The sequence below is a fragment of the Larus michahellis genome, unplaced genomic scaffold (genome assembly GCF_964199755.1).
Source record: "Larus michahellis unplaced genomic scaffold, bLarMic1.1 SCAFFOLD_373, whole genome shotgun sequence".
Classification (NCBI taxonomy): Eukaryota; Metazoa; Chordata; class Aves; order Charadriiformes; family Laridae; genus Larus; species Larus michahellis.
The window spans coordinates 23,743-51,044 of record NW_027436129.1 but is presented as its reverse complement, the minus strand read 5'-3'; the positions used below and the strand labels follow the sequence as shown (position 1 = coordinate 51,044).

The 27,302-nt window shown below is 61.2% G+C and overlaps 1 protein-coding gene across 4 annotated transcripts; it reads left to right on the top strand.

The window, feature by feature from the left end:
- Positions 1-225: 225 nt before the first annotated feature.
- Positions 226-27,252, top strand: LOC141737066 (uncharacterized). 4 transcript variants are annotated; one of them, XM_074571680.1, is made up of 20 exons: positions 226-268; positions 3,523-3,908; positions 6,103-6,275; positions 7,475-7,695; positions 7,777-7,934; positions 8,029-8,117; positions 8,207-8,426; positions 10,510-10,920; positions 11,002-13,518; positions 13,619-13,735; positions 13,829-13,939; positions 14,072-14,099; positions 14,183-14,263; positions 14,394-15,256; positions 19,634-19,817; positions 20,575-20,615; positions 21,611-21,834; positions 21,930-22,153; positions 23,730-23,848; positions 23,967-27,252. In XM_074571680.1, the coding sequence occupies exons 2-20, from the start codon at positions 3,555-3,557 to the stop codon at positions 24,111-24,113; spliced, it is 6,282 nt and encodes a 2,093-aa protein (XP_074427781.1). In that variant the 5' UTR covers positions 226-268; positions 3,523-3,554; the 3' UTR covers positions 24,114-27,252. The 4 variants fall into 4 exon arrangements, with proteins under 4 accessions (XP_074427781.1, XP_074427783.1, XP_074427782.1 ...); XM_074571682.1 differs by lacking the exon at positions 226-268 and having other exon boundaries at positions 2,382-3,908; positions 11,002-11,932; positions 12,056-13,518; XM_074571681.1 differs by lacking the exon at positions 226-268 and having other exon boundaries at positions 2,382-3,908; positions 11,002-11,932; positions 12,020-13,518.
- The last annotated feature ends 50 nt before the right edge of the window (positions 27,253-27,302 follow it).

The following is a 27,302-nucleotide window of genomic DNA, read 5'->3' as shown; positions in this document are numbered from 1 at the left end:
CCCCCCACGCCGAGAGACCGGGCGAGCGATCCACCCGCCGAGCGATGGATCGCGGGGGGGGGCGTGGCCTGCGAAGGGGGCGTGGTTTTCACCGTGCGGGGGCGTGGTCTCTCTCGAGGGGGCGTGGCCTGGGAGGGATGGGGGAGCGGGGCGCGGTTACTCACGCGGGGGGGCGTGGTCAAGGGTGAGGGGGCGTGGCCCTCGGGCGGTGGGCGGGGCGGACTACAGCTCCCGGCGTGCCCCGCGCGGCGGCGGTCACGTGACGCAGGTGAGCGGGAGGGGCGGGGGGTTCGGGGGGCTGCGGGGGGGGCTATGGGGGCTATAGGGGCGGCTATAGGGGGCTGTGGGGGGGCTATAGGGGGCTGTGGGGACCGGGGGGGGGCCGCAGGGGGCTGTAAGGGGCGGGGCGGGCGGGGCTATAGGCGATACGGGGGTCTATAGGGGATGCTGGGGGGGGGGCTGCGGGGCTGTACGGGGGCTATGGGGGGGCTATAGGGGCCACGGGGGGCTCTAGGGGCTATAGGGGGGGCACGGGGGCTATAGGCGAGCCGGGGGTCTGTAGGGGATGCTATGGGGGATGGGGGGGGGGGTACGGGGGCTATAGGGGACGAGATGGGGGGGGTGCGGGGATGTCTAGGGCCTATAGGGGACGGGGGGGGGGCGGGCTATAGGGGCACACGGGGGCTATAGGGGATGAGAGCGCTATAGGGGATCCGGGGGGCTATGGGGGGCACAGGGATCTATGGGGGATAGGGGGATGTGCAGGGGCTGTAGGGGATGAGGGGGCTATAGGGCACACGGGGGGGTCTATAGGGGGTGGGGGGGGTGTCTATAGGGGCTATGGGGGCTATAGGGGACGGTATGGGGGGTGGGGGGCACGCTGGGGCTATAGGGGACACCGGAGGGGCTATGGGGGGCTATAGGGGACATAGGGGGTGCGGGGGCTATAGGGGCCGGGTGGGTCCATAGGGGCTATAGGGGATATGGGGGGGGCTATAGGGGACGCTACGGGGGATACAGGGATGTATAGGGGCCATAGGGGATAAGGGGGGGTATATGGGGGCCATAGGGGATGTGGGGCACGCAGAGGCTATAGGGGATGGGGGGGGGGCAGGGGAGCTATAGGGGCTGTGGGGCACATAGGGGCTAAGGGGGCTATAGGGGGTGTGGGGCACAGGGGGGGCTATAGGGTCTATAGGGGGCTATAGGGCGCACAGGGGGGGCTATAGGGGGTGTCTATACCTCTATAGGGCTCTATAGGGACTATAGGGGGCACAGAGGGGCTACAGGGTCTATGGGGGGGTCCCTCTATATCTATAGGGCTCTATAGGGGCCACAGGGGTCTATAGGGTCTATAGGGGGGGCAGAGGGTCTGTAGGGGGCACAGGGGGTCTATGGGGCCCACAGGGGTCTATAGGGGCTATAGGGGGCGCAGGGGGGCTATAGGGGGTGCCTATACCTCTATAGGGCTCTATAGGGGGCGCAGGAGGAGCTATAGGGGGCACGGGGGGGCTATAGGGGGCACAGGGGAGCTATAGGGGGTGCCTATACCTCTATAGGACTCTATAGGGGGCGCAGGGGGGGCTATAGGGGGCACAGGGGGGCTCTAGGGGGTGCCTATACCTCTATAGGGCTCTATAGGGGGCGCAGGGGGGCTATAGGGGGCACAGGGGAGCTATAGGGGGTGCCTATACCTCTATAGGACTCTATAGGGGGCGCAGGGGGGGCTATAGGGGGCGCAGGGGGGCTCTAGGGGGTGCCTATACCTCTATAGCGCTCTATAGGGGGCGCAGGGGGGGCTATAGGGGGCACAGGGGAGCTATAGGGGGTGCCTATACCTCTATAGGGCTCTATAGGGGGCGCAGGGGGGCTATAGGGGGCGCAGGGGGGCTCTAGGGGGTGCCTATACCTCTATAGGGCTCTATAGGGGGCGCAGGGGGGGCTATAGGGGGCACGGGGGGGCTATAGGGGGTGCCTATACCTCTATAGGGCTCTATAGGGGGCGCAGGGGGAGCTATAGGGGGTGCCTATACCTCTATAGGGCTCTATAGGGGGCGCAGGGGGGGCTATAGGGGGCACGGGGGGCTATAGGGGGCACAGGGGGGCTATAGGGGGTGCCTGTCCATCTATAGGGCTCTATAGGGGCTATAGGGTGTGGGGTACCTATAGGATCTATAGGGGGGGCTTAATGACCCCCAACCCCCCCCTTAATGAAGCCCCTTTGACCCCCAGGTCCCCCATGGGGGGGGGGGGGGGGGACGGGACACTCCCAAAATCGAGGTAAAACCACCCAAAATGCGCCCCCCCCCCCCCCCCCCCCATAGATCCATAGGGTCACCCGGGCCACCCTCGGGGGCCTCTTGATTTGGGGCAAAAACCTCCTTTTTTGGGGCGGGAACCTCCCGATTTGGGGTGAAAAACCTCCCGATTTTGGGTGGGAACCTTAATTTTGGGGTGAAACCTCTTGATTTTGGGTGAAAAACCTCCATATTTTGGGTGGAAACCTCCATATTTTGGGTGGAAACCTCCATATTTTGGGTGAAAAACCTCCATATTTTGGGTGGAAACCTCCATATTTTGGGTGGAAACCTCCATATTTTGGGTAGAAACCTCCTGATTTTGGGTGAAAAACCTCCAGATTTTGGGTGGAAACCTCTTGATTTTGGGTGGAAACCTCCATATTTTGGGTGGAAACCTCTTGATTTTGGGTGAAAAACCTCCATATTTTGGGTGGAAACCTCCTGATTTTGGGTGAAAAACCTCCATATTTTGGGTGGAAACCTCTGGATTTTGGGTGGAAACCTCCATATTTGGGGTGGAAACCTCATTTTTTTGGAGTCAAACCCTCTCGATTTCGGGTGGAAACCTCTCGATTTTGGGTGAAAAATCTCCATCTTTTGGGTGGAAACCGCTTGATTTTGGGTGGGAACCTTAATTTCGGGTTGAAACCTCTCGATTTGGGGTGAAAACCTCCGTATCTTGGGGGGAAACCTCCATATTTGGGGTGGAAACCTCTCGATTTTGGGTGAACCCCCCCGATTTTGGGCGGAAAACGCCACGTTTGGGGTGAAACTCTCCTTTTTTGGGTGGAAACGTCTTCGTTTTGGGGTCGAAACCTCTTCATTTGGGGTCGAAACCTCTTGATTTTGTGTGGGGCCTCCGCGTTTTGGGTGGAAAGCTCTTGATTTGGGGTGCGGACCTCTTTATTTGAGTGGAAACCTCCTTTTTGGGGGGTAAAACCTTCATATTTTGGGCGGAAACGTCCCGATTTGGGGTGAAAATCCCCACATTTTGGGTGGACGCCTCTTTATTTGAGTGAAAACCTCCCGATTTTGGGGGGGGAGCTCTTAATTTTGGGTCAAAACCTCCGTATTTCGGGTGGGGACGTCTTTCTTTGGGTGGGGACCTCCTTATTTTGGGCGGGGAACTCTTGATTTTGGGTGGAAACCTCCTCGTTTTGGGTGGAAACCTCCTTATTTTGGATGAAAACCTTCTTATTTCCATCCCCCGCCCCCCCGTCAGCGCACCCCAATATTTAGGGGGGGGAGACCACCATGGCCACCGCTTTGGGGGACCCCGACGTCCCCTCGTCCCCCCCGAAACGCTTCTTCCGCAAGAGCGTGGAACTGTTGGAAGACGAAGACCGGGCGCCGCCCCGCGAAGAGCTGGAATTTCGAGGGGAGCTGGAATTTCGGGGCGACGCCGAGTTTCGGGGGGGTCCTAAATTTGGGGGGGCCGCCGAGGGGAGGGAGGAGGTGGAAGAAGAAGCCGAGATGAAGGCGGTGGCCACCTCGCCGGGGGGAAGGTTCCTCAAATTCGACATCGAGTTGGGGCGAGGAGCCTTCAAGACGGTCTTCAAGGGCTTCGACACCGATACCTGGGTGGAGGTGGCTTGGTGCGAGCTGCAGGTGAGCCCCAAAAGTGGGTGCTGTGGGGCCGGGGGGGGGGGGCCGTTCTTCGTTATGGGGGGGTCGGGTTAATTAGCAAGGCGGGCGGGGCCCAAAATTCATCTCGGGGGGGGGGGGGTTGGCGAAGGCGATGGGTCTCCACGAACCGCGTGGTTGGGCCTTAAAATCCCCCTTGAACTTCTCCCCACGTCAAGGCCGCCCCAAAATTCATCCCGAACCCCACGGTTGGACCCTCAAACTCATCGTGGGGCTCTTCCGAGGTCAAGGCCACCCCAAAATTGACCACGAACCCAACGGTTGGTGGCTCAAACTCATCTTGGGGCTCTTCCAAAGTCAATGACACACCAAAATTCATCATGGCCCCCACGGTTGTCCCCGTTGTTGTCCCCGTTGTTGTCCCCATTGTCGCCCCCCTCGTTGGGTGAAGGCGATGGATGACGACGACCCTCGAAGTTGTCCCCATTGTCGTTGCCGTTGTTGTCCCCCTCGTTGGGTGAAGGCGATGGATGACGATGACCCTCGAAGTTGTCCCCATTGTCGTCCCCATTGTTGTTCCCATCGTTGGGTGAAGGCAACGGATGACGACGACCCTCGAAGTTGTCCCCGTTGTCCCCCTCATTGGGTGAAGGCGATGGATGACAACGACCCTTGAAGTTGTCCCCATTGTCCCCGTTGTTGTCCCCGTTGTTGTCCCCGTCGTCGTCCCCCTCGTTGGGTGAAGGCGATGGATGGCGATGACCCTCAAAGTTGTCCCCGTTGTCATCCCCATTGTCGTCCCCCTCGTTGGGTGAAGGCGATGGATGACGATGACCCTCGAAGTTGTCCCCATTGTCCCCGTTGTTGTCCCCGTCGTCGTCCCCCTCATTGGGTGAAGGCGACGGATGACGACGACCCTCAAAGTTGTCCCCGTTGTTGTCCCCGTCGTTGTCCCCCTCGTTGGGTGAAGGCGACGGATGACGACGACCCTCAAAGGTGTCCCCGTTGTCGTCCCCGTTGTCGTCCCCATCGTTGGGTGAAGGCGACGGATGATGACGACCCTTGAAGTTGTCCCCGTTGTTGTCCCCATTGTTGTCCCCATCGTCATCCCCCTCATTGAGTGAAGGCGATGGATGACGATGACCCTCGAAGTTGTCCCCATTGTCCCCATTGTTGTCCCCGTCGTTGTCCCCCTCGTTGGGTGAAGGCGATGGATGGCGATGACCCTCAAAGTTGTCCCCGTTGTCATCCCCATTGTCGTCCCCCTCGTTGGGTGAAGGCGATGGATGACGATGACCCTCGAAGTTGTCCCCATTGTCCCCGTTGTTGTCCCCGTCGTCGTCCCCCTCATTGGGTGAAGGCGACGGATGACAACGACCCTCAAAGTTGTCCCCGTTGTTGTCCCCGTCGTTGTCCCCCTCGTTGGGTGAAGGCGACGGATGACGACGACCCTCAAAGGTGTCCCCGTTGTCGTCCCCGTTGTCGTCCCCATCGTTGGGTGAAGGCGACGGATGATGACGACCCTTGAAGTTGTCCCCGTTGTTGTCCCCATTGTTGTCCCCATCGTCATCCCCCTCATTGAGTGAAGGCGATGGATGACGATGACCCTCGAAGTTGTCCCCATTGTCCCCATTGTTGTCCCCGTCGTTGTCCCCCTCGTTGGGTGAAGGTGATGGATGACGATGACCCTCAAAGTTGTCCCCGTTGTCATCCCCATTGTCGTCCCCCTCGTTGGGTGAAGGCGACGGATGATGACGACCCTTGAAGTTGTCCCCGTTGTTGTCCCCGTTGTTGTCCCCATCGTCATCCCCCTCATTGAGTGAAGGCGATGGATGACGATGACCCTCGAAGTTGTCCCCATTGTCCCCATTGTTGTCCCCGTCGTTGTCCCCCTCGTTGGGTGAAGGTGATGGATGACGATGACCCTCAAAGTTGTCCCCGTTGTCATCCCCATTGTCGTCCCCATCGTTGGGTGAAGGCGAGGGATGACGACGACCCTCGAAGTTGTCCCTGTTGACGTCCCCGTTGTCGTCCCCCTCGTTGGGTGAAGGCGACGGATGACGATGACCCTGGAAGTTGTCCCCGTCGTCGTCCCCATTGTTGGGTGAAGGCGACGGATGGCGACGACCCTTGGAGCGGGGGGTTGGGGTTCGACGTTTTGTCCTCGTTTACTGTCCCTCCCGGCCCCGCCCTTGTCCCCCTGCCGTCCCCGACCAAGGACCGCAAGCTGACCAAGGTGGAGCAGCAGCGCTTCAAGGAGGAGGCGGAGATGCTGAAGGGGCTGCAGCACCCCAACATCGTCCGCTTCTACGACTCCTGGGAGTCCACCCTCAAGGGCAAGAAGTGCATCGTCCTCGTCACCGAGCTCATGACCTCGGGCACCCTCAAGACGTGAGGAGGGCGGGGGGAGAAGACGACCCCCAGCGGGGGGATTCTGGGGGCCCCCGGGGCAAATTCGGGGCATTTTGAGGGCGATTCTGGGGGGATTTGGGGGTTTTGGGGGGGGATTTGGGGTTCCCCGGGGCAAATTCGGGGGTTTTTGGCGGCGATTCTGGGGGGATTTGGGGATTCTGGGGGAATTTGGGGTCCCCTGGGGCAAATTCGGGGGATTTTGGGGGGCGATTCTGGGGGGATTTGGGGGTCCCCCGGGGCAAATATGAGGCATTTTGGGGTGATTTGGAGCCCCCGGGGTGCATTTTGGGGGGGATTCTGGGGGGATTTGGGGGTTTTGGGGGGATTTGGGGTTCCCTGGGGCAAATTCGGGCCATTTTGGGGGGGATTCTGGGGGGATTTGGGGGTTTTGGGGGGCGATTCTGGGGGGATTTGGGGGTTTTGGGGGGATTTGGGGTTCCCTGGGGCAAATTCGGGCCATTTTGGGGGCGATTCTGGGAGGATTTGGGGGGTTTTGGGGGTGATTCTGGGGGGATTCGGGGGTTTGGGGGGGGATTTGGGGTTCCCCGGGGCGAATTCGGGCCATTTCAGGGGCGATTCTGGGGGGATTTGGGAGTTTTGGGGGGGGATTCTGGGGGGATTTGGGGGTTTTGGGGGGATTTGGGGTTCCCTGGGGCAAATTCGGGGCATTTTGGGGGCGATTCTGGGGGGATTTGGGAGTTTTGGGGGGGGATTCTGGGGGGATTTGGGGGTTTGGGGGGGGATTTGGGATCCCCCGGGGCGAATTCGGGGCATTTTGGGGGCGATTCTGGGGGGATTTGGGAGTTTTGGGGGGGGATTCTGGGGGGATTTGGGGGTTTGGGGGGGGATTTGGGATCCCCCGGGGCAAATTCGGGCCATTTTGGGGGCGATTCCAGGGGGATTTGGGGGTTTTGGGGGGGGGATTCTGGGAGGATTTGGGGGGTTTTGGGGGGGGGGGGGATCCCGGAGGCGTTTGAGATCCCGAAGCAGAACCTGAGGCGTTTTTGCCGGGGGGTGGGGGGGGGCGGGGGAGGATCCCGAGGGGATTTGCAGCTCCCGCGGCGCGTTTTGGGGGCGATTTCCGGTAGATTTTGGGAGGCCGGAAACGAAACCCGGAGCATTTGGAGACAATTCGGGAAGAATTTGAGGTCGCCGGGGTGGTTCGTCCTCTGCCGTAGGTATCTCAAGAGGTTCAAGGTGATGAAGCCCAAGGTTTTACGGAGCTGGTGCCGTCAGATTTTGAAGGGGCTCCACTTTCTCCACACCCGGACGCCCCCCATCATCCATCGGGACCTCAAATGCGACAACATCTTCATCACCGGCCCCACCGGCTCCGTCAAAATCGGCGATTTGGGTTTGGCCACCCTCATGAGGACCTCCTTCGCCAAGAGCGTCATCGGTAAGAAGCGCCGGGCCGCGCGCCCCCGTCGAGCGACCCGGGGCCCGATCCTCACCCGTCCCGCGTCCCCTCCGTTTTAAGGAACGCCGGAATTTATGGCGCCGGAGATGTACGAGGAACGTTACGACGAGTCGGTGGACGTCTACGCCTTCGGGATGTGCATGTTGGAGATGGGCACTTCCGAATATCCCTACTCCGAGTGTCAAAACGCCGCTCAGATCTACCGCAAAGTCACCAGCGTGGGTGCCGGGTGACACCGGGGCGGTCCCTGGGGGGGGGGGACAGGACACGGCGGTGGCATCGTCCCCCCCCCCGCGGTTCTTCTTCTCGTAGGGCATCAAACCGGCCAGTTTCGAGAAGGTGACGGATCCGGAGGTGAAGGAGATCATCGAAGGTTGCATCCGGCAAAACAAAACCGAGAGGTGGGACGCGGCCGGGTCGGGGCGGGGGGACAAGGGACAACCCGAGAGGTGTCACCGTCGTCTTGACGGCGCCCCCCCCGCCCCCGTAGGCTCTCCATCCGGGACCTGTTGAACCACGTTTTCTTCGCCGAGGACACGGGGCTACGGGTGGAGCTGGCGGAGGAGGACGGGGGGTTGGAGACCTCCTTGGCGCTTCGGCTTTGGGTGGAAGATCCCAAGAAGCTGAAGGGGAAGCACAAGGACAACGAGGCCATCGAGTTCAGCTTCGACCTGGAGGCCGACGTCCCCGAGGAGGTGGCCTACGAGATGGTGAGAGGGTTAAAAAGGAGGCGGGGGGGGGAGGGGAGGGGGCTGAAAAAAAACGGGGGGGGACCCCCCCGAAATCCCGCTGGGGTCGGACCCATCCGGGTTGGGCCGAACCTCGCCCAGGTCAACGAAGGTCCGAAATTGGCTTGAACCCCACGGTTGGCCCCACGAACTCATCTCGGGGCTCTTCTGAGGTCAAGGCCACCCCAAAATTGATCATGAACCCAACGGTTGGACCCTCAACCTCATCTTGAACCTCTTCCGAGGTCAAGGCCACCCCCAAAATTGACCGTGAACCCCACGGTTGGACCCTCAAACTCATCTCAGGCCTCTTCTGAGGTCAAGGCGGCCCCCAAATTCATCCATGAACCCAACGGTTGAACCCTCAACCTCATCTTGAACCTCTTCCGAGGTCAAGGCCGCCCCCAAAATTGGCCGTGAACCCCACGGTTGGACCCTCAAACTCATCTTGGGCCTCTTCCAAGGTCAAGGTCACCCCAAAATTCATCATGAGCCCAATGGTTGGCCCCTCAAACTCATCTTGGGCCTCTTCCGAGGTCAAGGCCACCCACAAATTCATCCATGAACCCAACGGTTGGTGCCTCAGCCTCATCTTGAACCTCTTCCAAGGTCAAGGCCACCCACAAATTCATCCATGAACCCAACGGTTGGACCCTCAACCTCATCTTGAACCTCTTCCGAGGTCAAGGCCGCCCCCAAAATTGACCATGAACCCCACGGTTGGACCCTCAAACTCATCTCGGGGCTCTTCTGAGGTCAAGGCCACCCCAAAATTCATCGTGAGCCCAAAGGTTGGCCCCCAAAATTCATCTTGGGGCTCTTCCGAGGTCAAGGCCACCCCCAAATTCATCATGAACCCAACGGTTGGACCCTCAAACTCATCTTGGGGCTCTTCCGAGGTCAAGGTCATCCCCAAAATTGACCGTGAACCCCACGGTTGGACCCTCAAACTCATCTTGGGCCTCTTCCGAGGTCAAGGCCACCCCCAAATTCATCCATGAACCCAACGGTTGGTGCCTCAGCCTCATCTTGAACCTCTTCCGAGGTCAAGGCCACCCCCAAATTCATCCATGAACCCAAGGGTTGGTGCCTCAACCTCATCTTGAACCTCTTCCGAGGTCAAGGCCACCCCCAAAATTGACCGTGAACCCCACGGTTGGACCCTCAAACTCATCTCGGGGCTCTTCCAAGGTCAAGGTCACGCCAAAATTGACCGTGAACCCCACGGTTGGACCCTCAAACTCATCTCGGGGCTCTTCTGAGGTCAAGGTCACCCCCAAATTCATCATGAACCCAACGGTTGGACCCTCAACCTCATCTTGAACCTCTTCCGAGGTCAAGGCCACCCCCAAAATAGACCGTGAACCCCACGGTTGGACCCTCAAACTCATCTCGGGGCTCTTCTGAGGTCAAGGCCACCCTAAAATTCATCCATGAACCCAACGGTTGGACCCTCAACCTCATCTTGAACCTCTTCCGAGGTCAAGGCCACCCCCAAAATTGACCATGAACCCCATGGTTGAACGCTCAAACTCGTCTCAGGCCTCTTCCGAGGTCAAGGCCACCCCAAAATTCATCATGAGCCCAACGGTTGTCCCCCAAAATTCATCTTGGGCCTCTTCCGAGATCAAGGCCACCCACAAATTCATCCATGAACCCAAGGGTTGGTGCCTCAACCTCATCTTGAACCTCTTCCGAAGTCAAGGCTGCCCCCAAAATTGACCGTGAACCCCACGGTTGGACCCTCAAACTCATCTTGGGCCTCTTCCGAGGTCAAGGTCACCCCAAAATTCATCATGAGCCCAATGGTTGGACCCTCAAACTCATCTTGGGCCTCTTCCGAGGTCAAGGTCACCCCAAAATTGATCATGAGCCCAACGGTTGGCCCCCAAAATTCACCTCGGGCCTCTTCTAAAGCCAACGACACCCCCAAAATTGTCCGCGAACCCCGCAGTTGACCCCTCCGATTGTCCTTGAGCCCTTCCAAAGTCAAGTTCTCCGCGTTCACCACCACCCGCTCCCCACGGACGCCCCATTTTCTTCCCCCTCCCCCCCCCCCCCCCAGGTGAAATCCGGCTTCTTCCACGAGAGCGACTCCAAAGCCGTGGCCAAATCCATCCGGGACCGGTTGACCTTGGTGAGGAAGACGAGGGAGAAGAAGCAAGCGGAAGGGCGGGGCCTCCCCGAAAACGAGGACCCGGAAGTGGACCAACACGTCCGGCAGCAGCTTCTCCGTCGCCAGCCCCCCCTCGCCGGTGAGACCCCCAACTTCCGCCCCCCGGCTGGTGGCCCCCCGAAACCGCTCGCTCCCGGGCGTTCCTCAGCAGGCGACGGGCTCTCGGAGACGGGCGCCGTCTCCGATGTCACCCGGGGCGTCACCGGAACGTCCGAGCTCCTCGGGGGCTACCACGGAGGGTCACCGGGTCCCCCCCAAGATGGGGCGTCCCCCACTTGCGGCCGGCCTGTCCCCGTGCAGGTGAGTCCCCGGGGCGGGGGGGGGCCGGGGTGGGGCGGGGACCGTGGGACAACTTCCCACCGCGGCAACTTCGACCATCAGGTGACTTACGGGGCGGAGGGGACGTCGCCGGATGTCCCCGGAGGTGCCACCGCAGCAGCGCTGGAGCCAGCCGGGGTTGACGGGGAGCCGGGGGGGGGTGTGACACAGAGCCACGGGATGTCATCGGCGGCGGTGGCACGGCTGCAGGCGGCTCCCGGGGCGCCGGGGCCGGTGATGGCACCGGCGGTGCCCGGCGTGTCACTGGGGGTGCCACCACCGGGTCCAGGGATGCCACCGGGTCTAGGGATGCCACCACCAGGTGGGATGCCACCGGCTCCAGGGATGCCACTGGGTCCAGGGATGCCACCAGTTCTGGGGATGCCACCACCAAGCGGGATGCCACCAGGTCCAGGGATGTCACCGGCTCCAGGGATGCCACCACCGACCGGGGTGCCACCACCAAGTGGGATGCCACCAGCTCCAGGGATGTCACCGGCTCCAGGGATGCCACCACCAAGTGGGATGCCACCAGCTCCAGGGATGTCACCGGCTCCAGGGATGCCACCACCAAGTGGGATGCCACCAGCTCCAGGGATGTCACCGGCTCCAGGGATGCCACCACCAAGTGGGATGCCACCAGCTCCAGGGATGTCACCGGCTCCAGGGATGCCACCACCGACCGGGATGCCACCAGCTCCAGGGATGTCACCGGCTCCAGGGATGCCACCACCGACCGGGATGCCACCACCAAGTGGGATGCCACCAGCTCCAGGGATGTCACCGGCTCCAGGGATGCCACCACCGACCGGGGTGCCACCAGCACCAGGAATGCCACCAGCTCCAGGGATTCCACCCCCAACTGGGATGCCACCAGCAGCTCCAGGGATGCCACCAGGACCGGGGATGCCACCGCCAACTGGGATGCCACCAGGTCCAGGAATGCCACCGCCAACTGGGATGCCACCAGGTCCTGGGATGCCACCGGCTCCAGGTATGCCAGCGCCAACTGTGGTGCCACCACCAACCGGAATGTCCCCAGCTCCAGGGATTCCGCCCCCAACTGGGATGCCACCAGCAGCTCCGGGGATGCCACCACCAACTGGGATGCCACCAGGTCCAGGAATGCCACCACAGCCAGTCCCCGCCGTGCAGCTGCAGCCAGCCCTAGGGATGCCACCGGCCCCAGGGATGCCACCGCCTATGGCAATGCCACCAGGCCAGGGGATGCCACCGGCTCCGGGGATGCCACCGGCTCCGGGGTTGCCACCACAGCTGGTGCCCACCATGCAGCCACCAGCTCCGGGGATGTCACCAGCTCCGGGGATGCCACCAATCGCGGGGATGCCACCAGCTCCTGGGATGCCACCAGCTCCAGCGATGCCACCAACCATGGGGACGGCACCTCCATCCGGGATGCCACCAGCTGTGGGAATGCCACCGGCTCCAGGGATGCCACCAACCATGGGGATGGCACCTCCATCCGGGATGCCACCAGCCGTGGGGATGGCACCAACCATGGGGATGCCACCAGCTGTAGGGATGCCACCACCATCTGGGATGCCACCAGCCTTAGGGATGCCACCACCAGCCCAAGGGATGCCACCACCACCATCTGAGATGCCACCAGCCCCGGGGATGCCACCAGCCCCAGCGATGCCACCAGCCCAAGGGATGCCACCACCATCAGACATGCCACCACCATCTGGGATGCCACCAACCATGGGGATGCCACCACCATCTGAGATGCCACCAGCTATAGGGATGCCACCAGCCATGGGGATGCCACCAACCATGGGGATGCCACCACCATCTGAGATGCCACCAGCCATGGGGATGCCACCAGCCCAAGGGATGCCACCACCATCTGAGATGCCACCAGCTATAGGGATGCCACCAGCCCAAGGGATGCCACCAACCATGGGGATGCCACCAGCCCAAGGGATGCCACCACCATCTGAGATGCCACCAGCTATAGGGATGCCACCAACCATGGGGATGCCACCAGCCCAAGGGATGCCACCACCATCTGAGATGCCACCAGCTATAGGGATGCCACCAGCTATAGGGATGCCACCAGCCATGGGGATGCCACCAGCCCAAGGGATGCCACCAACCATGGGGATGCCACCACCATCTGAGATACCACCAGCCATGGGGATGCCACCAGCCCAAGGGATGCCACCACCATCTGAGATGCCACCAGCCATGGGGATGCCACCAGCCATGGGGATGCCACCACCATCTGAGATGCCACCAGCCATGGGGATGCCACCACCATCTGAGATGCCACCAACCATGGGGATGCCACCAACCTTGGGGATGCCACCACCATCTGGGATGCCACCCCCCCCGCCCCCCACCCTACCAGCGTGTCCCCCACCCGAAGACCCCTCCCTTCACCCCGATCCCCCGCCCTCCGCCACCGTCAACCCCCCGGACCCCGCCCCCTTCCTCCGCGTCCCCGAGGCCACCGCGGTCCCCGAGGCCACCGCTACCAAACCTGACCGTGTCCGGCAACGTCGAGCCTCCTGCCCGCGTCCGGAGAGGGTTCCTCGCTTCCAACTCATTGTCCTCCAGGTCAGTGTCGGGGACACCGGGGGGGGGGGGGGGGGGGCGGGGGGGGGGGGAGGTGACACGACGTGGGGACACCCCATAACTCGTGTCCCCAACCCTTCAGGTCTCTTCCCCTGGGGACAACACGGTGGAGTGTCAACTGGAGACCCATGACAGCAAGATGGTCACCTTCAAGTTCGACGCCGACGGGGACGCCCCCGAGGACATCGCCTGCTACATGGTGACCGTCCCCGTCCCGTCCCCCCCCCCCCCCCAAAAAAAACCCCTCCCCCCACAACGTCCCCAACGACGTCCCCCCGACGATGTCCCCAAGGTGGAGGACAACTTCGTGCTGGAGGGCGAGCGGGAGAAGTTCGTGGAGGAGCTGAAGGCCATCGTGGCCCGGGCGAGGGGACTCCTCGGCGGCCCCCCCCCGGACCCCCAGGTGACACCCCCCAGCCCGGACTCCTGGGGTCCCATCGTCCCCCCCCCACCCCCCCTCCCCTCCCCCAACAAGTCCCCGGGACGCCCGGCTTCACCCCACCGGTTGACGTCCCCACCGGTGTCCCCCCTACAGGCAGGACCTCCTGAGGTGACGGGTGGTGGTGAGTAGCGGGGGAGGGGCGGGGTGGGGTGGGGTCACCCCCTCCCCCCCCCCCCCCCCCCTCCTGACCCCTCCCCCCTCCAGGAGAAGGTCACCCCCAATCATCCCCCGTTGGCCGGTGGAGGTTCTGCATCAACCAGACCATCAGGAACCGGGAAGCCACCGGTGGGTCACCCTAGAGGGGACACGGCGGGGGGTGGGGGGGAGGGTGGGGGGAAGGGGACACCCGTGTCCCCACCCCTCCCCCACCACCTCCATGGATGGGGGGGTGGGGTGGGGTGTCACCTCCTTGCAGGTCCCGGGGGACCCCCGCCCAACCGGCGAGCCTTGGGGACATCCCGTGACGGCGAGGCGGAGGCGGCCACCCCAGATGTTGGTGGCCCTCAAGGAGCAGGGACGGATGTCACCGGTCCCCAGGAGCCGGGTGGCCCTCAAGGACCTGAGATGGTCACCACCAGACCCCCGGAGCCAGGCGGCCTCCAAGGACCTGGGATGGATGTCACCGGTCCCCAAGAGCCAGGTGGCCCTCAAGGACCTGGGATGGATGTCACCGGTCCCCAAGAGCCAGGTGGCCCTCAAGGACCTGGGATGGATGTCACCGGTCCCCAAGAGCCAGGTGGCCCTCAAGGACCTGGGATGGTCACCACGGGAGCGTTGGAGCAGGACGGACCTGGGGGACCGGAGATGATTGTCCCCAAGCCCGGTGACCTGGGCGTCCCTCAAGGACAGGAGATGTTTGTCCCCAAACCCCATGAGCTGGACGCGCCCAAGGGACAAGAGACAATCGTCCCCAAACCCCGTGACCTTGGTGTCCCCCAAGGACTGGAGATGATCGTCCCCAACTCCCAAGAGCCAGATGTCCCCCAAGGACTGGGGACAATCGTCACTGGCGCTTGGGAGCAGGAGGGACCCGGTCAACCAGACGTGATTGTCCCCAAACCTCAAGAGCTTGATGTCCACCAAGGACCAGAGACCTTCGTCCCCGGACACCAAGACCTGGGTGTCCCCCAAGGACAGGAGACAGTTGTCACCGGTGCTTGGGAACGGGAGGGACCCGAGGAGACGATTGTCCCCAAACCCCAAGAGCTGGACGTCCCCCGAGGACAGGAGACGATCGTCACCGGAGCTTGGGAGCAGGATGCACCCACGGGACCAGAGGTGATTGTCCCCAAACCCCGAGACCTGCATGTCCCCTGAGGACTGGAGCTGTCTGTCCCCAAACCCCGAGACCTCGCTGTCCCCCGAGGACTGAAGACGACCATCCCAAAACCCCGTGACTTTGGTGTCCCTCAAAAACCATCGATGACTGGCCCCAAACCCCACGACCTCGGTGTCCCTCAAACCCCACAACCTCGGTGTCCCTCAAAGACCATCGATGACCATCCCCCAACACCACAACCTTGATGTCCCTCAAACCCCTAACCCTGATGTCCCTCAAAGACCATCGATGACCATCCCCATCCCCACAACCTTGATGTCCCCCAAACCCCATGACCTTGGTGTCCCTCAAAGCCCAGCGATGACCGTCCCCAAACCCCAGGACCTTGGTGTTCCTCAAAGCCCATCGATGACTATTCCCAAACCCCACGACCTTGGTGCCCCTCAAAGATCATCAATGACCGTCCCCAAACCCCAGAACCTTGGTGTCCCTCAAACCCCATGACCTTGGTGTCCCTCAAGGACCATCTGTGACTGTCCCCAAACCCCATGTCCTTGGTGTCCCTCAAAGACCCTCGATGATTGTCCCTAAACCCCGTGTCCTTGGTGCCCCTCAAAGACCATCTGTGACCATCCCCAACCCCCAGAATCTTGGTGTCCCTCAAACCCCATGACCTTGGTGTCCCTCAAAGACCATCTGTGACTGTCCTCAAACCCCAAGTCCTTGGTGTCCCTCAAAGATGGGACCGTCCCCAACCCCACAACCTTGGTGTCCCTCAAAGACAGTTGATGACCATCCCCAACCCCATGACCTTGGTGTCCCTCAAACCCCATGACCTTGATGTCCCTCAAAGACCATCTGTGACTCTCCCCAACCCCACAACCGTGGTGTCCCTCAAACCCCATGACCTTGGTGTCCCTCAAAGACCATCGATGACCGTCCCCAACCCACAGAACCTTGGTGTCCCTCAAACCCCATGACCTTGGTGTCCCTCAAGCGCCATGACCTTGGTGTCCCTCAAAGACCATCTGTGACTCTCCCCAACCCCAGAACCTTGGTGTCCCTCAAACCCCAAGTCCTCGGTGTCCCTCAAAGATGGCACCATCCCCAAACCCCATGACCTTGATGCCCCTCCGAGACCATCTGTGACTCTCCCCAACCCCACAACCTTGGTGTCCCTCAAACCCCACAACCTTAGTGTCCCTCAATCCCCATGACCTTGGTGTCCCTCAAAGCCCATCAATGACCGTCCCCAAACCCCAGAACCTTGGTGTCCCTCAAACCCCATGACCTTGATGTCCCTCAAAGACCATCGATGACCGTCCCAAAACCCCAAGTCCTTGGTGTCCCTCAAAGATGGGACCGTCCCCAACCCCACAACCTTGGTGTCCCTCAAACCCCAAGACCTTGGTGTCCCTCAAAGACCAGCGATGACTGTCCCCAACCCCATGACCTTGGTGTCCCTCAAAGACCATTGATGACCGTCCCCAAACCCCAGGACCTTGATGTCCCTCAAAGACCAGCGATGACCATCCCCATCCCCACAACCTTGGTGTCCCTCGAACCCCATGACCTTGACGTCCTTCAAAGACCCTCGATGATTGTCCCCAAACCCCATGACCTTGGTGTCCCTCAAAGACCATCGATGACCGTCCCCAAACCCCATGACCTTGGTGTCCCTCAAAGACCATCGATGACCGTCCCCAAACCCCAGAACCTTGGTGTCCCTCAAACCCCAAGTCCTCGGTGTCCCTCAAAGATGGGACCGTCCCCAAACCCCATGACCTTGATGCCCCTCCAAGACCATCTGTGACTCTCCCCAACCCCACAACCTTGGTGTCCCTCAAACCCCACAACCGTGGTGTCCCTCAATCCCCATGACCTTGGTGTCCCTCAAAGACCATTGATGACCGTCCCCAACCCCAGGACCTTGATGTCCCTCAAAGACCAGCGATGACCATCCCCATCCCCACGACCTTGGTGTCCCTCGAACCCCATGACCTTGATGTCCCTCAAAGACCCTCGATGATTGTCCCCAAACTCCACGACCTCGGTGTCCCTCAAAGACCATCGATGACCGTCCCAAAACCCCAAGTCCTTGGTGTCCCTCAAAGATGGGACCGTCCCCAACCCCACAACCTTGGTGTCCCTCAAAGACCATTGATGACCGTCCCCAACCCCATGACCTTGGTGTCCCTCAAAGACCATTGATGACCGTCCCCAACCCCATGACCTTGGTGTCCCTCAAACCCCACGACCTTGATGTCCCTCAAAGACCATCTGTGACTCTCCCCAACTCCAGAACCTTGGTGTCCCTCAAACCCCAAGACCTTGGTGTCCCTCAAAGACCATCGATGACCGTCCCCAACCCCCAGAACCTTGGTGTCCCTCAAACCCCAAGTCCACGGTGTCCCTCAAAGATGGGACTGTCCCCAACCCCATGACCTTGATGCCCCTCCAAGACCATCTGTGACTCTCCCCAACCCCACAACCTTGGTGTCCCTCAAACCCCACAACCTTGGTGTCCCTCAAAGCCCATCAATGACCGTCCCCAACCCCCAGAACCTTGGTGTCCCTCGAACCCCATGACCTTGATGTCCCTCAAAGACCATCGATGACCGTCCCAAAACCCCAAGTCCTTGGTGTCCCTCAAAGATGGGACCGTCCCCAACCCCACAACCTTGGTGTCCTTCAAACCCCAAGACCTTGGTGTCCCTCAAAGACAATCGATGACCGTCCCCAACCCCCAGAACCTTGGTGTCCCTCAAACCCCAAGTCCTCGGTGCACCTCAAAGATGGGACCGTCCCCAAACCCCACAACCTTGCTGTCCCTCAAACCCCATGACCTTGATGTCCCTCAAAGACCATCTGTGACTCTCCCCAACCCCACAACCTTGGTGTCCCTCAAACCCCACAACCGTGGTGTCCCTCAAAACCCATGACCTTGGTGTCCCTCAAAGACCATTGATGACCGTCCCCAACCCCAGGACCTTGATGTCCCTCAAAGACCAGCGATGACCATCCCCATCCCCACGACCTTGGTGTCCCCAGACCCCATGACCTTGATGTCCCTCAAAGACCATCGATGACCGTCCCCAAACCCCAGAACCTTGGTGTCCCTCAAACCCCAAGTCCTTGGTGTCCCTCAAAGATGGGACCGTCCCCAAACCCCACGACCTTGCTGTCCCTCAAACCCCATGACCTTGATGTCCCTCAAAGACCATCTGTGACTCTCCCCAACCCCACAACCTTGGTGTCCCTCAAACCCCACAACCTTGGTGTCCCTCAAACCCCATGACCTTGGTGTCCCTCAAAGACCATTGATGACCGTCCCCAACCCCAGGACCTTGATGTCCCTCAAAGACCAGCGATGACCATCCCCATCCCCACGACCTTGGTGTCCCTCGAACCCCATGACCTTGATGTCCCTCAAAGACCCTCGATGATTGTCCCCAAACTCCACGACCTCGGTGTCCCTCAAAGACCATCTGTGACGGTCCCCAAACCCCAAAACCTTGGTGTCCCTCAAAGACCATCGATGACCGTCCCAAAACCCCAAGTCCTTGGTGTCCCTCAAAGATGGGACCATCCCCAACCCCACAACCTTGGTGTCCCTCAAAGACCGTTGATGACCGTCCCCAACCCTATGACCTTGATGTCCCTCAAACCCCATGACCTTGGTGTCCCTCAAAGACCATCTGTGATTCTCCCCAACCCCACAACCTTGGTGTCCCTCAAAGACCATTGATGACCGTCCCCAACCCCACAACCTTGGTGTCCCTCAAACCCCATGACCCTGATGTCCCTCAAAGACCATCAATGACCGTCCCCAACCCCCAGAACCTTGGTGTCCCTCAAACCCCATGACCTTGATGTCCCTCAAAGACCATCGATGACCGTCCCCAACCCCATGACCTTGGTGTCCCTCAAACCCCACGACCTTGATGTCCCTCAAAGACCATCTGTGACTCTCCCCACCCCCAGAACCTTGGTGTCCCTCAAACCCCAAGACCTTGGTGTCCCTCAAAGACCATCTGTGACTCTCCCCAACCCCCAGAACCTTGGTGTCCCTCAAACCCCAAGTCCTCGGTGTCCCTCAAAGATGGGACCGTCCCCAAAACCCCATGACCTTGATGCCCCTCCAAGACCATCTGTGACTCTCTCCAACCCCACAACCTTGGTGTCCCTCAAACCCCATGACCTTGGTGTCCCTCAAAGCCCATGACCTTGGTGTCCCTCAAAGCCCATCAATGACCGTCCCCAAATCCCACGACCCTGATGTCCCTCAAAGACCATGCCCCCCATGCCCCCCCCCCAGCCCCAAGCCATTTTGGGGTGGGGGTGCCGGTGGCCCCCTCAGCACCCCGTCTCCGCAGGACCCCCCCCCAGAGGAGAGGACCCCGGGCCGTCCCCCCGCCGGGGGGGGCTACTTCGCCTTGGGGTTTAATTGCCCCCGCCTGAAAAACCCCGTCAGCAAGAAGACCTGGGGCCGCAAGATCAAGAGTTGGGCTCGCCGGCTCCGGCAGCCCCCCCCCGCCGCGGGGGGCCCCCCCCGGCCAGGTATTGGGGGGGGGGGGGTCGGGGGGAGCGGCCCCCCCCATTTCCCCCCCCCCTTTGTCACCCCTCATTTGGCACCTCCCATTTTTACCCCCCGTTTATCGGCCCCCTCCCCCATTTATCACCCTCCATTTTTTGCGCCCCCCCCTCCATTTATCGCCCCCCCCCCCGATTTTGAGCTCCCCTTTTTAGCCCCCCCTTTATAGCCCCCCCCATTTATCACCCCCATTTTTACCCCCCCTTCTTGAATGCCCCCCCCATTTTTAACCCCCCGTTTATGACCCCCATTTATCGCCCCCCCCTTTTAGCCCTCCATTTATCACCCCCCCATTTTTACCCCGCCATTTATTGCCCCCCCATTTTTTGCCCCCCCATTTATCACCCCCATTTATTGCCCCCCCATTTATCACTTATTTCTTGCCCCCCCATTTTTAACCCCCACTTATGAGCCCCATTTATTGTCCCCCCATTTATTCCCCCCCATTTATTGCCCCCCCATTTTTACTCCCCCATTTATTGCCCCCTTTTTAACCCACTTATTGCCCCCTTTTTAGCCCCCCCCCGCTTTTTAGACCCCCATTTTTTAACACCCCCCCAGTTTTTCCCCCCCGTTTATCACCCCCATTTATTGCCCCCCCATTTTTACCCCCACATTTATAGTCCCCCCGGTTTTTTTAGCTCCCCTCCCCCCCCACATATACCTCCCCCTATACATCCCTCCCTTATAGCCCCCCACTGACCCCCCCCTCCTGCCCCACAGGGGAGGAACCCGGGGACCCCCCCCAGCGGGGGCGCTGCCAGGTGGGTGCTGGGGGGGCCCGGGGGGGGCGGGGAGTACCCCAAAACTGCCCCCGGGGATCCCCAAACTGCCCCAGGGACCTCAAACTGCCCCAGAGGACCCCAAATTACCCCCAGAGACACCCCCCAAATTGCCCCCGGGACCCCCCCAGGGAGCCCAAGCTGCCCCTGGGACCCCAGTTTAATCCCAGCCCCCCCCCCAGTTTACCCCAGGAACCCCAAAACTGCCCCGGGACCCTCAAACTGCCCCTGGAACCCCCCGAAATTACCCCAGGGACCCCCCAAAACTGCCCCAGGCCGCCCCCAAATTACCCCCGGGACCCCAAATTACCCCCAGGGTCCCCAAAACAGCCCCAGGCCCCCCCCCAAATTACCCCAGGGACCCCAGAACTGCCCCAGGGACCCCCCAAAACTGCCCCTGGAACCCCCCGAAATTACCCCAGGGACCCCAAAACTGCCCCAGGGACCCCCCAAAACTGCCCCAGGCCGCCCCCAAATTACCCCCGGGACCCCAAATTACCCCCAGGGTCCCCAAAACAGCCCCAGGCCCCCCCCCAAATTACCCCAGGGACCCCAGAACTGCCCCAGGGACCCCCCAAAACTGCCCCAGGCCCCCCCCAAATTACCCCAGGGACCCCAGAACTGCCCCAGGGACCCCCCAAAACTGCCCCAGGCCCCCCCCAAATTACCCCAGGGACCCCAGAACTGCCCCAGGGACCCCCCAAAACTGCCCCTGGAACCCCCCGAAATTACCCCAGGGACCCCAAAACTGCCCCAGGGACCCCCCAAAACTGCCCCAGGCCCCCCCCAAATTACCCCAGGGACCCCAAAACTGCCACAGGGACCCCCAAGTTTTCCCAGAGACCCCCCCCCAAATTACCCCAGGGACGCCAAATTACCCCCAGGGTCCCCAAAACTGCCCCAGGCCTCCCTAAATCCCCCCCCCGTCACCTCCCACCGTCCCTATATTCCCCCCCCTTCCCCGCCCACCCCCGCAGCCACTCACGAACCCCGACTCGAGCGACCCCCCCGAAACCGAAGGCGACTGGGGGGACCCCAGTTCGGAAAGCGAAAGCGGGGGGGCGGGAGGGGGGGGTCCCCCCCACCCCCCAGGGGCCCCCCCGCGCCCCCCGGGGTCCCCCTCGTCCCCCATGAGCAGCGACGGGGAGACGGACCCCGAAGACGAGGATTTACGGGTCGAGCTGCGAAGGCTGCGGGAAAAGTGAGTTTGGGGGGGGGGGTAGGGGGGGCTGGGGGGGAACCCCAAAATTCGGGGACACCCCCCCCTGACCCCCCTACCCCCCCCCCCCCATAAAGGCACATCCAGGAGGTGGTGACGTTACGGGCCCAGCAGGACAAGGAGCTGCGGGAGCTGCAGGGGCGTCTCCGCGCCCTCAAAGAAGCTCGGGGGGACCCCCCCAAATTTGGGGGGGTCCCCCCGGGGGATTGCGGGGGACCCCCCCATCACTGCCCTGGAGGATCCCCCCGAAGGCTCCGGGGGACCAAGGGACGAGGACGGGGAAGGGGAGCGGCGGTGGCAGGTTTGGAGGGGGGGGGTTGGGGCGCAAAGGGCGGGTTTTGGGGTGAAAAGGGGAGGTTTTGGGGGGCCCCCTGGTCCGGGGAGGGGGGTTTGGGGTGGTGGGAGGGGTTTTGGGGTGAAAAGGGGAGGTTTTGGGGTGCCCCATGGTCCGGGGAGGGGGTTTTGGGGTGAAAAGGGGGGGTTTGGGGTGCTCCATGGTCTGGGGAGGGGGTTTTGGGGTGAAAAGGGGGGGTTTGGGGTGCCCCGTGGTGCGGGGAGGGGTTTTGGGGTGAAAAGGGGGGGTTTGGGGTGCAAATGGGAGGTTTTGGGGTACCCCGTGGTGTGGGGAGTGGTTTTGGGGTGAAAATGGGAGGTTTTGGGGTGCCCCCTGGTCTGGGGAGGGGTGTTTGGGGTGAAAAGGGGGGGTTTGGGGTGCTCCATGGTGCAGCGAGGGGGTTTGGGGTGAAAAGGGGAGGTTTTGGGGTACCCCCTGGTGCAGGGAGGGGTTTTGGGGTGAAAAGGGGGGGTTTGGGGTGCAAATGGGAGGTTTTGGGGTACCCCGTGGTGTGGGGAGTGGTTTTGGGGTGAAAATGGGAGGTTTTGGGGTGCCCCCTGGTCTGGGGAGGGGTGTTTGGGGTGAAAAGGGGGGGTTTGGGGTGCTCCATGGTGCAGCGAGGGGGTTTGGGGTGAAAAGGGGAGGTTTTGGGGTACCCCCTGGTGCAGGGAGGGGTTTTGGGGTGAAAAGGGGGGGTTTGGGGTGCAAATGGGAGGTTTTGGGGTACCCTGTGGTGTGGGGAGTGGTTTTGGGGTGAAAATGGGAGGTTTTGGGGTGCCCCCTGGTCTGGGGAGGGGTGTTTGGGGTGAAAAGGGGGGGTTTGGGGTGCTCCGTGGTGTGGGGAGGGATTTTGGGGTGAAAACGGAAGGTTTTGGGGTGCCCCATTGCCTGGGGAGGGGGTTTTGGGGTGGTGGGAGGGGGGTTGGGGTGAAAAGGGGGGTTTTGGGGTGCCCCATGGCCTGTGGAGGGGTTTTGGGGTGAAAAGGGGGGGGGTGGGGGGAAAAGGGGAGGTTTTGGGGTACCCCATAGTGTGGGAAGGGGGTTTTGGGGTGAAAATGGCAGGTTTTGGGGTGTCCCGTGGTGTGGGGAGTGTTTTTGGGGTGAAAAGAGGTGTTTTGGGGTGCCCCCTGGTCTGGGAAGGGGGTTTTGGGGTGGTGGGAGGGGTTTTGGGGTGAAAAGAGGGGTTTCGGGGTGCCCCCTGGTCTGGGAAGGGGGTTTTGGGGTGGTGGGAGGGGTTTTGGGGTGAAAAGAGGGGTTTCGGGGTGCCCCATGGCCTGGGGAGGGGTTTTGTGCTGTAAACGGGAGGTTTTGGGGTGTCCCATAGTGTGGGGAGGGGGTTTTGGGGTGCAAATGGGGATTTTGGGCTCCAAGGGGGTGTTGGGGGGCTCCGGGGGGGGTGGGGTGGGGTGTGGAGATACCGAAATTTTGGGGCGCAATGTGGGGATTTGGGGGTACGGAGGCGATTAGAGGCCCTCCCCCCTCCCCCACACCCGAATGCCGGGGTCCCCCCCAAAAAATCGTTTCCCCTTCCCACCCATTCCAGGCCCCCCAACCCCCCCAGCCCCCCAAAAAACCCCCCCGGCCCCCCCCAAAAAGGGGCTTTTCACTGACGACCTGCACCGGCTGGTGGACGAGTGGGTGCAGGATACGGCCCGAGCCCAGGTAAAAGCGGGGGGGGGCCCCCCCTGGAACCCCCTTTTTTGGGGTGCTGGGGGGGGTCCCCAACATCTAAGCCCCCCCCTTTTTTCCCCATTTCCCCCCCCCTCCCCAAATCCCACAGGGGACCTCGGCGTGGGTGACCCCCCTCCGCGGCGCCCGGGTGACCCCCCAGAAATGGGGGGTCCCCCCCCAAAAAACAACGCCCATGGGGGGGGCTGCCCCCTCCCGACGGGGGTTGAGTGAGGGGGGGCCCCCCCCCGTACCCTAAAAACCGCTGCTTCTCCCCCAAATCCCTTCGTTTCGCCCCCAAATCTCCCCTATTTTGGGTGTCCCCGCATCCTTATCGCCCCCCTTCCCACGGGGTGCCCCCCAGTTTTTGGCCCCAAAATCCCCTCGTTTCACCCCAAACCCCCCCTCTTTGGGATGTCCCCCCCCCTTACTGCCCCCTCCATGGGGAGAACCCCAATTTTCAGCACCAAAATCCCCTCGTTTCACCCCAAATTCCCCTTGTTTGCCCCCCCGCCCCTGAGTTAAACCCAATTTTCGGCCCCAAAATTGCCTCATTTTACCCCAAAATCTACATTTGGGGGGAGCCTGACACTCCCCCCCCCCCCCCCGGGAATAACCCCAATTTTTGGCCCCCGAATCGCCTCATTTTACACCAAATTTCCACCTTTTTACGGGCCTGATACCCCCCCGTGTGGGTAACCCCAATTTTCACCCCCAAAATTGCCACATTTCACCCCAAAATCCAGGTTTTTATGGGCCTGAACTCACCCCATGTGGGTGACCCCAATTTTGGGCCCAAAATCACCTTGTTTTGCCTCAAAATACCCTTTTTTTTTTGCCCCCTGCAGGCTTGAACACTCTTTTGGGCCCCAAAATCACCTTATTTTGCCCCCAAATCCCCTTTTTGGGGTGTCACTCCCCCTTTTTGCCCCCCCCCATGAGATGAGTCCACTTTTGGTACCCAAAATCACCTCGTTTCACCCCAAAACTCCCCTTATTTGGGCCCTGCCCCCTCCATGAGGTGACCCCACCTTTCAACCCTGAAATCACCTTGTTTCACCCCAAAAAAAACCCCTTATTTGTGCTTTCCCGCCTTTTTCACTCCCCTCATGGCGTCACCTCAATTCTCAGCCCCCAAAATCGCCATGTTTTACCCTAAAACTCTCCTTTTTTAGGCTTTCCCCCCCTTTTTACCCCCTCTGCATGAGGTGACCCCAATTTTTGGCCCCCGAATCACCTTGTTTTGCCCCAAAACCCCTTTTTTTGGGCCGGCTGCCCTTTTTGGGCCCACCCTCATGAGGTGACGCCACATTTCAGACCAAAAATTGTCTTGTTTCACCCCAAACCCATATTTTTTTGAGGCCTTCATCCCTTTCTACCCCCTCTGCATGAGATAGCCCCATTTTTCAGCCCCAAAATCACCTTGTTTCACCCCAAAGTTCTCTTTTTTGTGGCCTTCCCATCTTTTTCAACACCCCCCCCATGAGGTGACCCTACTTTTCAGCCCCCAAATTGCCTCATTTCACCCCAAAACTTCTTTTTTGGGCCTATCGCCATTTTTGCCCCCCTCGTCCCTGAGGCGTCCCCAATTTTCCGTCCCAAAATCACCTTGTTTCACCCCAAAAGCCCTTTTTGGGGCCTATCACCCTTTCTGGGTCCACCCCCATGAGGTGACTCCACGTTTCAGCCCCCAAATCACCTCCTTTCACCCCAAAATCCCCTTTTTCGGGGCCTACCCCTGTTTCTCCCCCACGGCCATTACTTGACCCCACTTTTTGACCCCCAAATCACTTCGTCTCACCCCAAAACCCCTTTCTTCGGGCCTATCCCCCTTTATTGTCCCCTCGCCATGAGGTCACCCTAATTTTTAGTCCCCAAATGTCCTCATTTTACCCCAAAATGCTGTCAGTTAAGCCCCAACCCCTTGCTCGCCCCCAAATCCCCATTTTTTTCCCCGAAAACCACCAGGAGTCTCAAAAACGTCATGTTTCACCCCAAAATCCCCTCATAGGCCTGGGATTCCCCTCACTGCGGCCACGGGGGGGGGGGGGGGGGGGGAACTGGCTGTACTGGTGTTACTGGTGACCCCTCCCCCATACTGGTCATACTGGTGGCACTGCCCTTCCCCCATTTTACCCCTTCCCCCCACCCCTAAAGGCCATTTTTGGGTCATTTCTTCACATTTTCCGCCCATCTACCTCATCCTTCACCAGCCAGCGAGGTTTTGGGGTGAACTCCTGGGTTTTCTCGTTCGGGGCGGGGGGGTGTGGGAATGTTAATTTTTGGGGAGAAATTGTTATAAAGTGGTGAAAAACAAACAAACAAACAAAAGACAAAAAAGAAGACGTCAAAAAACAGACAAATAAAAGCGTGGCTGGGGGGAAGGGGGGGGCGCCACTCCCAAGATGGCGGCGCCCTCCTCAAAATGGCGGCGCCCTCTTCAAAATGGCGGCGCCCTTCCTAAAATGGCGGCCGCAATGCACCGCCTATAGGGCGGCGAGAGGTCGCGCCCTCCCCAAGATGGCGGACGCGCCCTTCCCAAGATGGCGGCGCGGCGCGGACAAAATGGCGGCGCCCTCCCCCGGGGCCCCGCCCTCTCCCTCCCCGTTTCCGCGTTTGAATAAAACTTTATCGGGCGGCCGGAGCCGGGCAGGAGCCGCGGCGGCGGCGGCGGAACCGGGGCCTGGCCGGTAACGGGCGGCGGTAACCGGGAGGTGGCGGCGGAGCGGCCGGGAGAGGCCTCAGGCCCGGCCGCCGGCGCCTGCGGCCTAGTCGGGTTGCGGCGGGCGGGGGGGGTGGGGGCGCGTAGGCCTGCCGGGCGGCCCGCGGCCTTGTAGGCCTCGCAGCGGGGCCCTATAGATCTATAGGGGGAAAAAGGACCCTATAGAGGCGGGCGAAGGGGGAGCTGGGGCCCTATAGGCCCTTTGAGGGGAGGCCAGGGCCCTGTAGGCGCTGGGAGGGGGCCTGCGGCCCTATAGGCCCCATTTGAGGGGGGGGATAGGGCCCTATAGGGGTTTGGGGGGGTCTCAGGGACGTAGAGAGCCGGGGAGACCCTATAGGCCCGTTTGGGGGTGTCCCGGGGCCCTATAGAGGAGGGAGGATCCTATAGGGCCTTCTGGGGGTGTGCCAGGGCCCTATAGAGCAGGGAGGACCCTATAGGGCCTTCTGGGGGGAGCCCGGGGCCCTATAGATCTGAGGCTGCCTTATAGGTCCTTGGGGGGGGGGACACGTCCCAGGCCCGTATAGATTTGCGTAGGGGGGTGTTGCGTCCCCCAAGGCCCTTATAGGGTCTGTCCCCTATAGCGCGTGTGCCCCCCACGGGGCAGGGAACATATAGGGCAGCATTAAAGGGGGGTGTGGGGGAGTGTCCTATAGGGGGTCCCTTATAGAAAAGCCGAAAGCGGGTCTTTTATTGGGCGGGGGGTGTTGCGGAAAGGGGGGGGTGGGG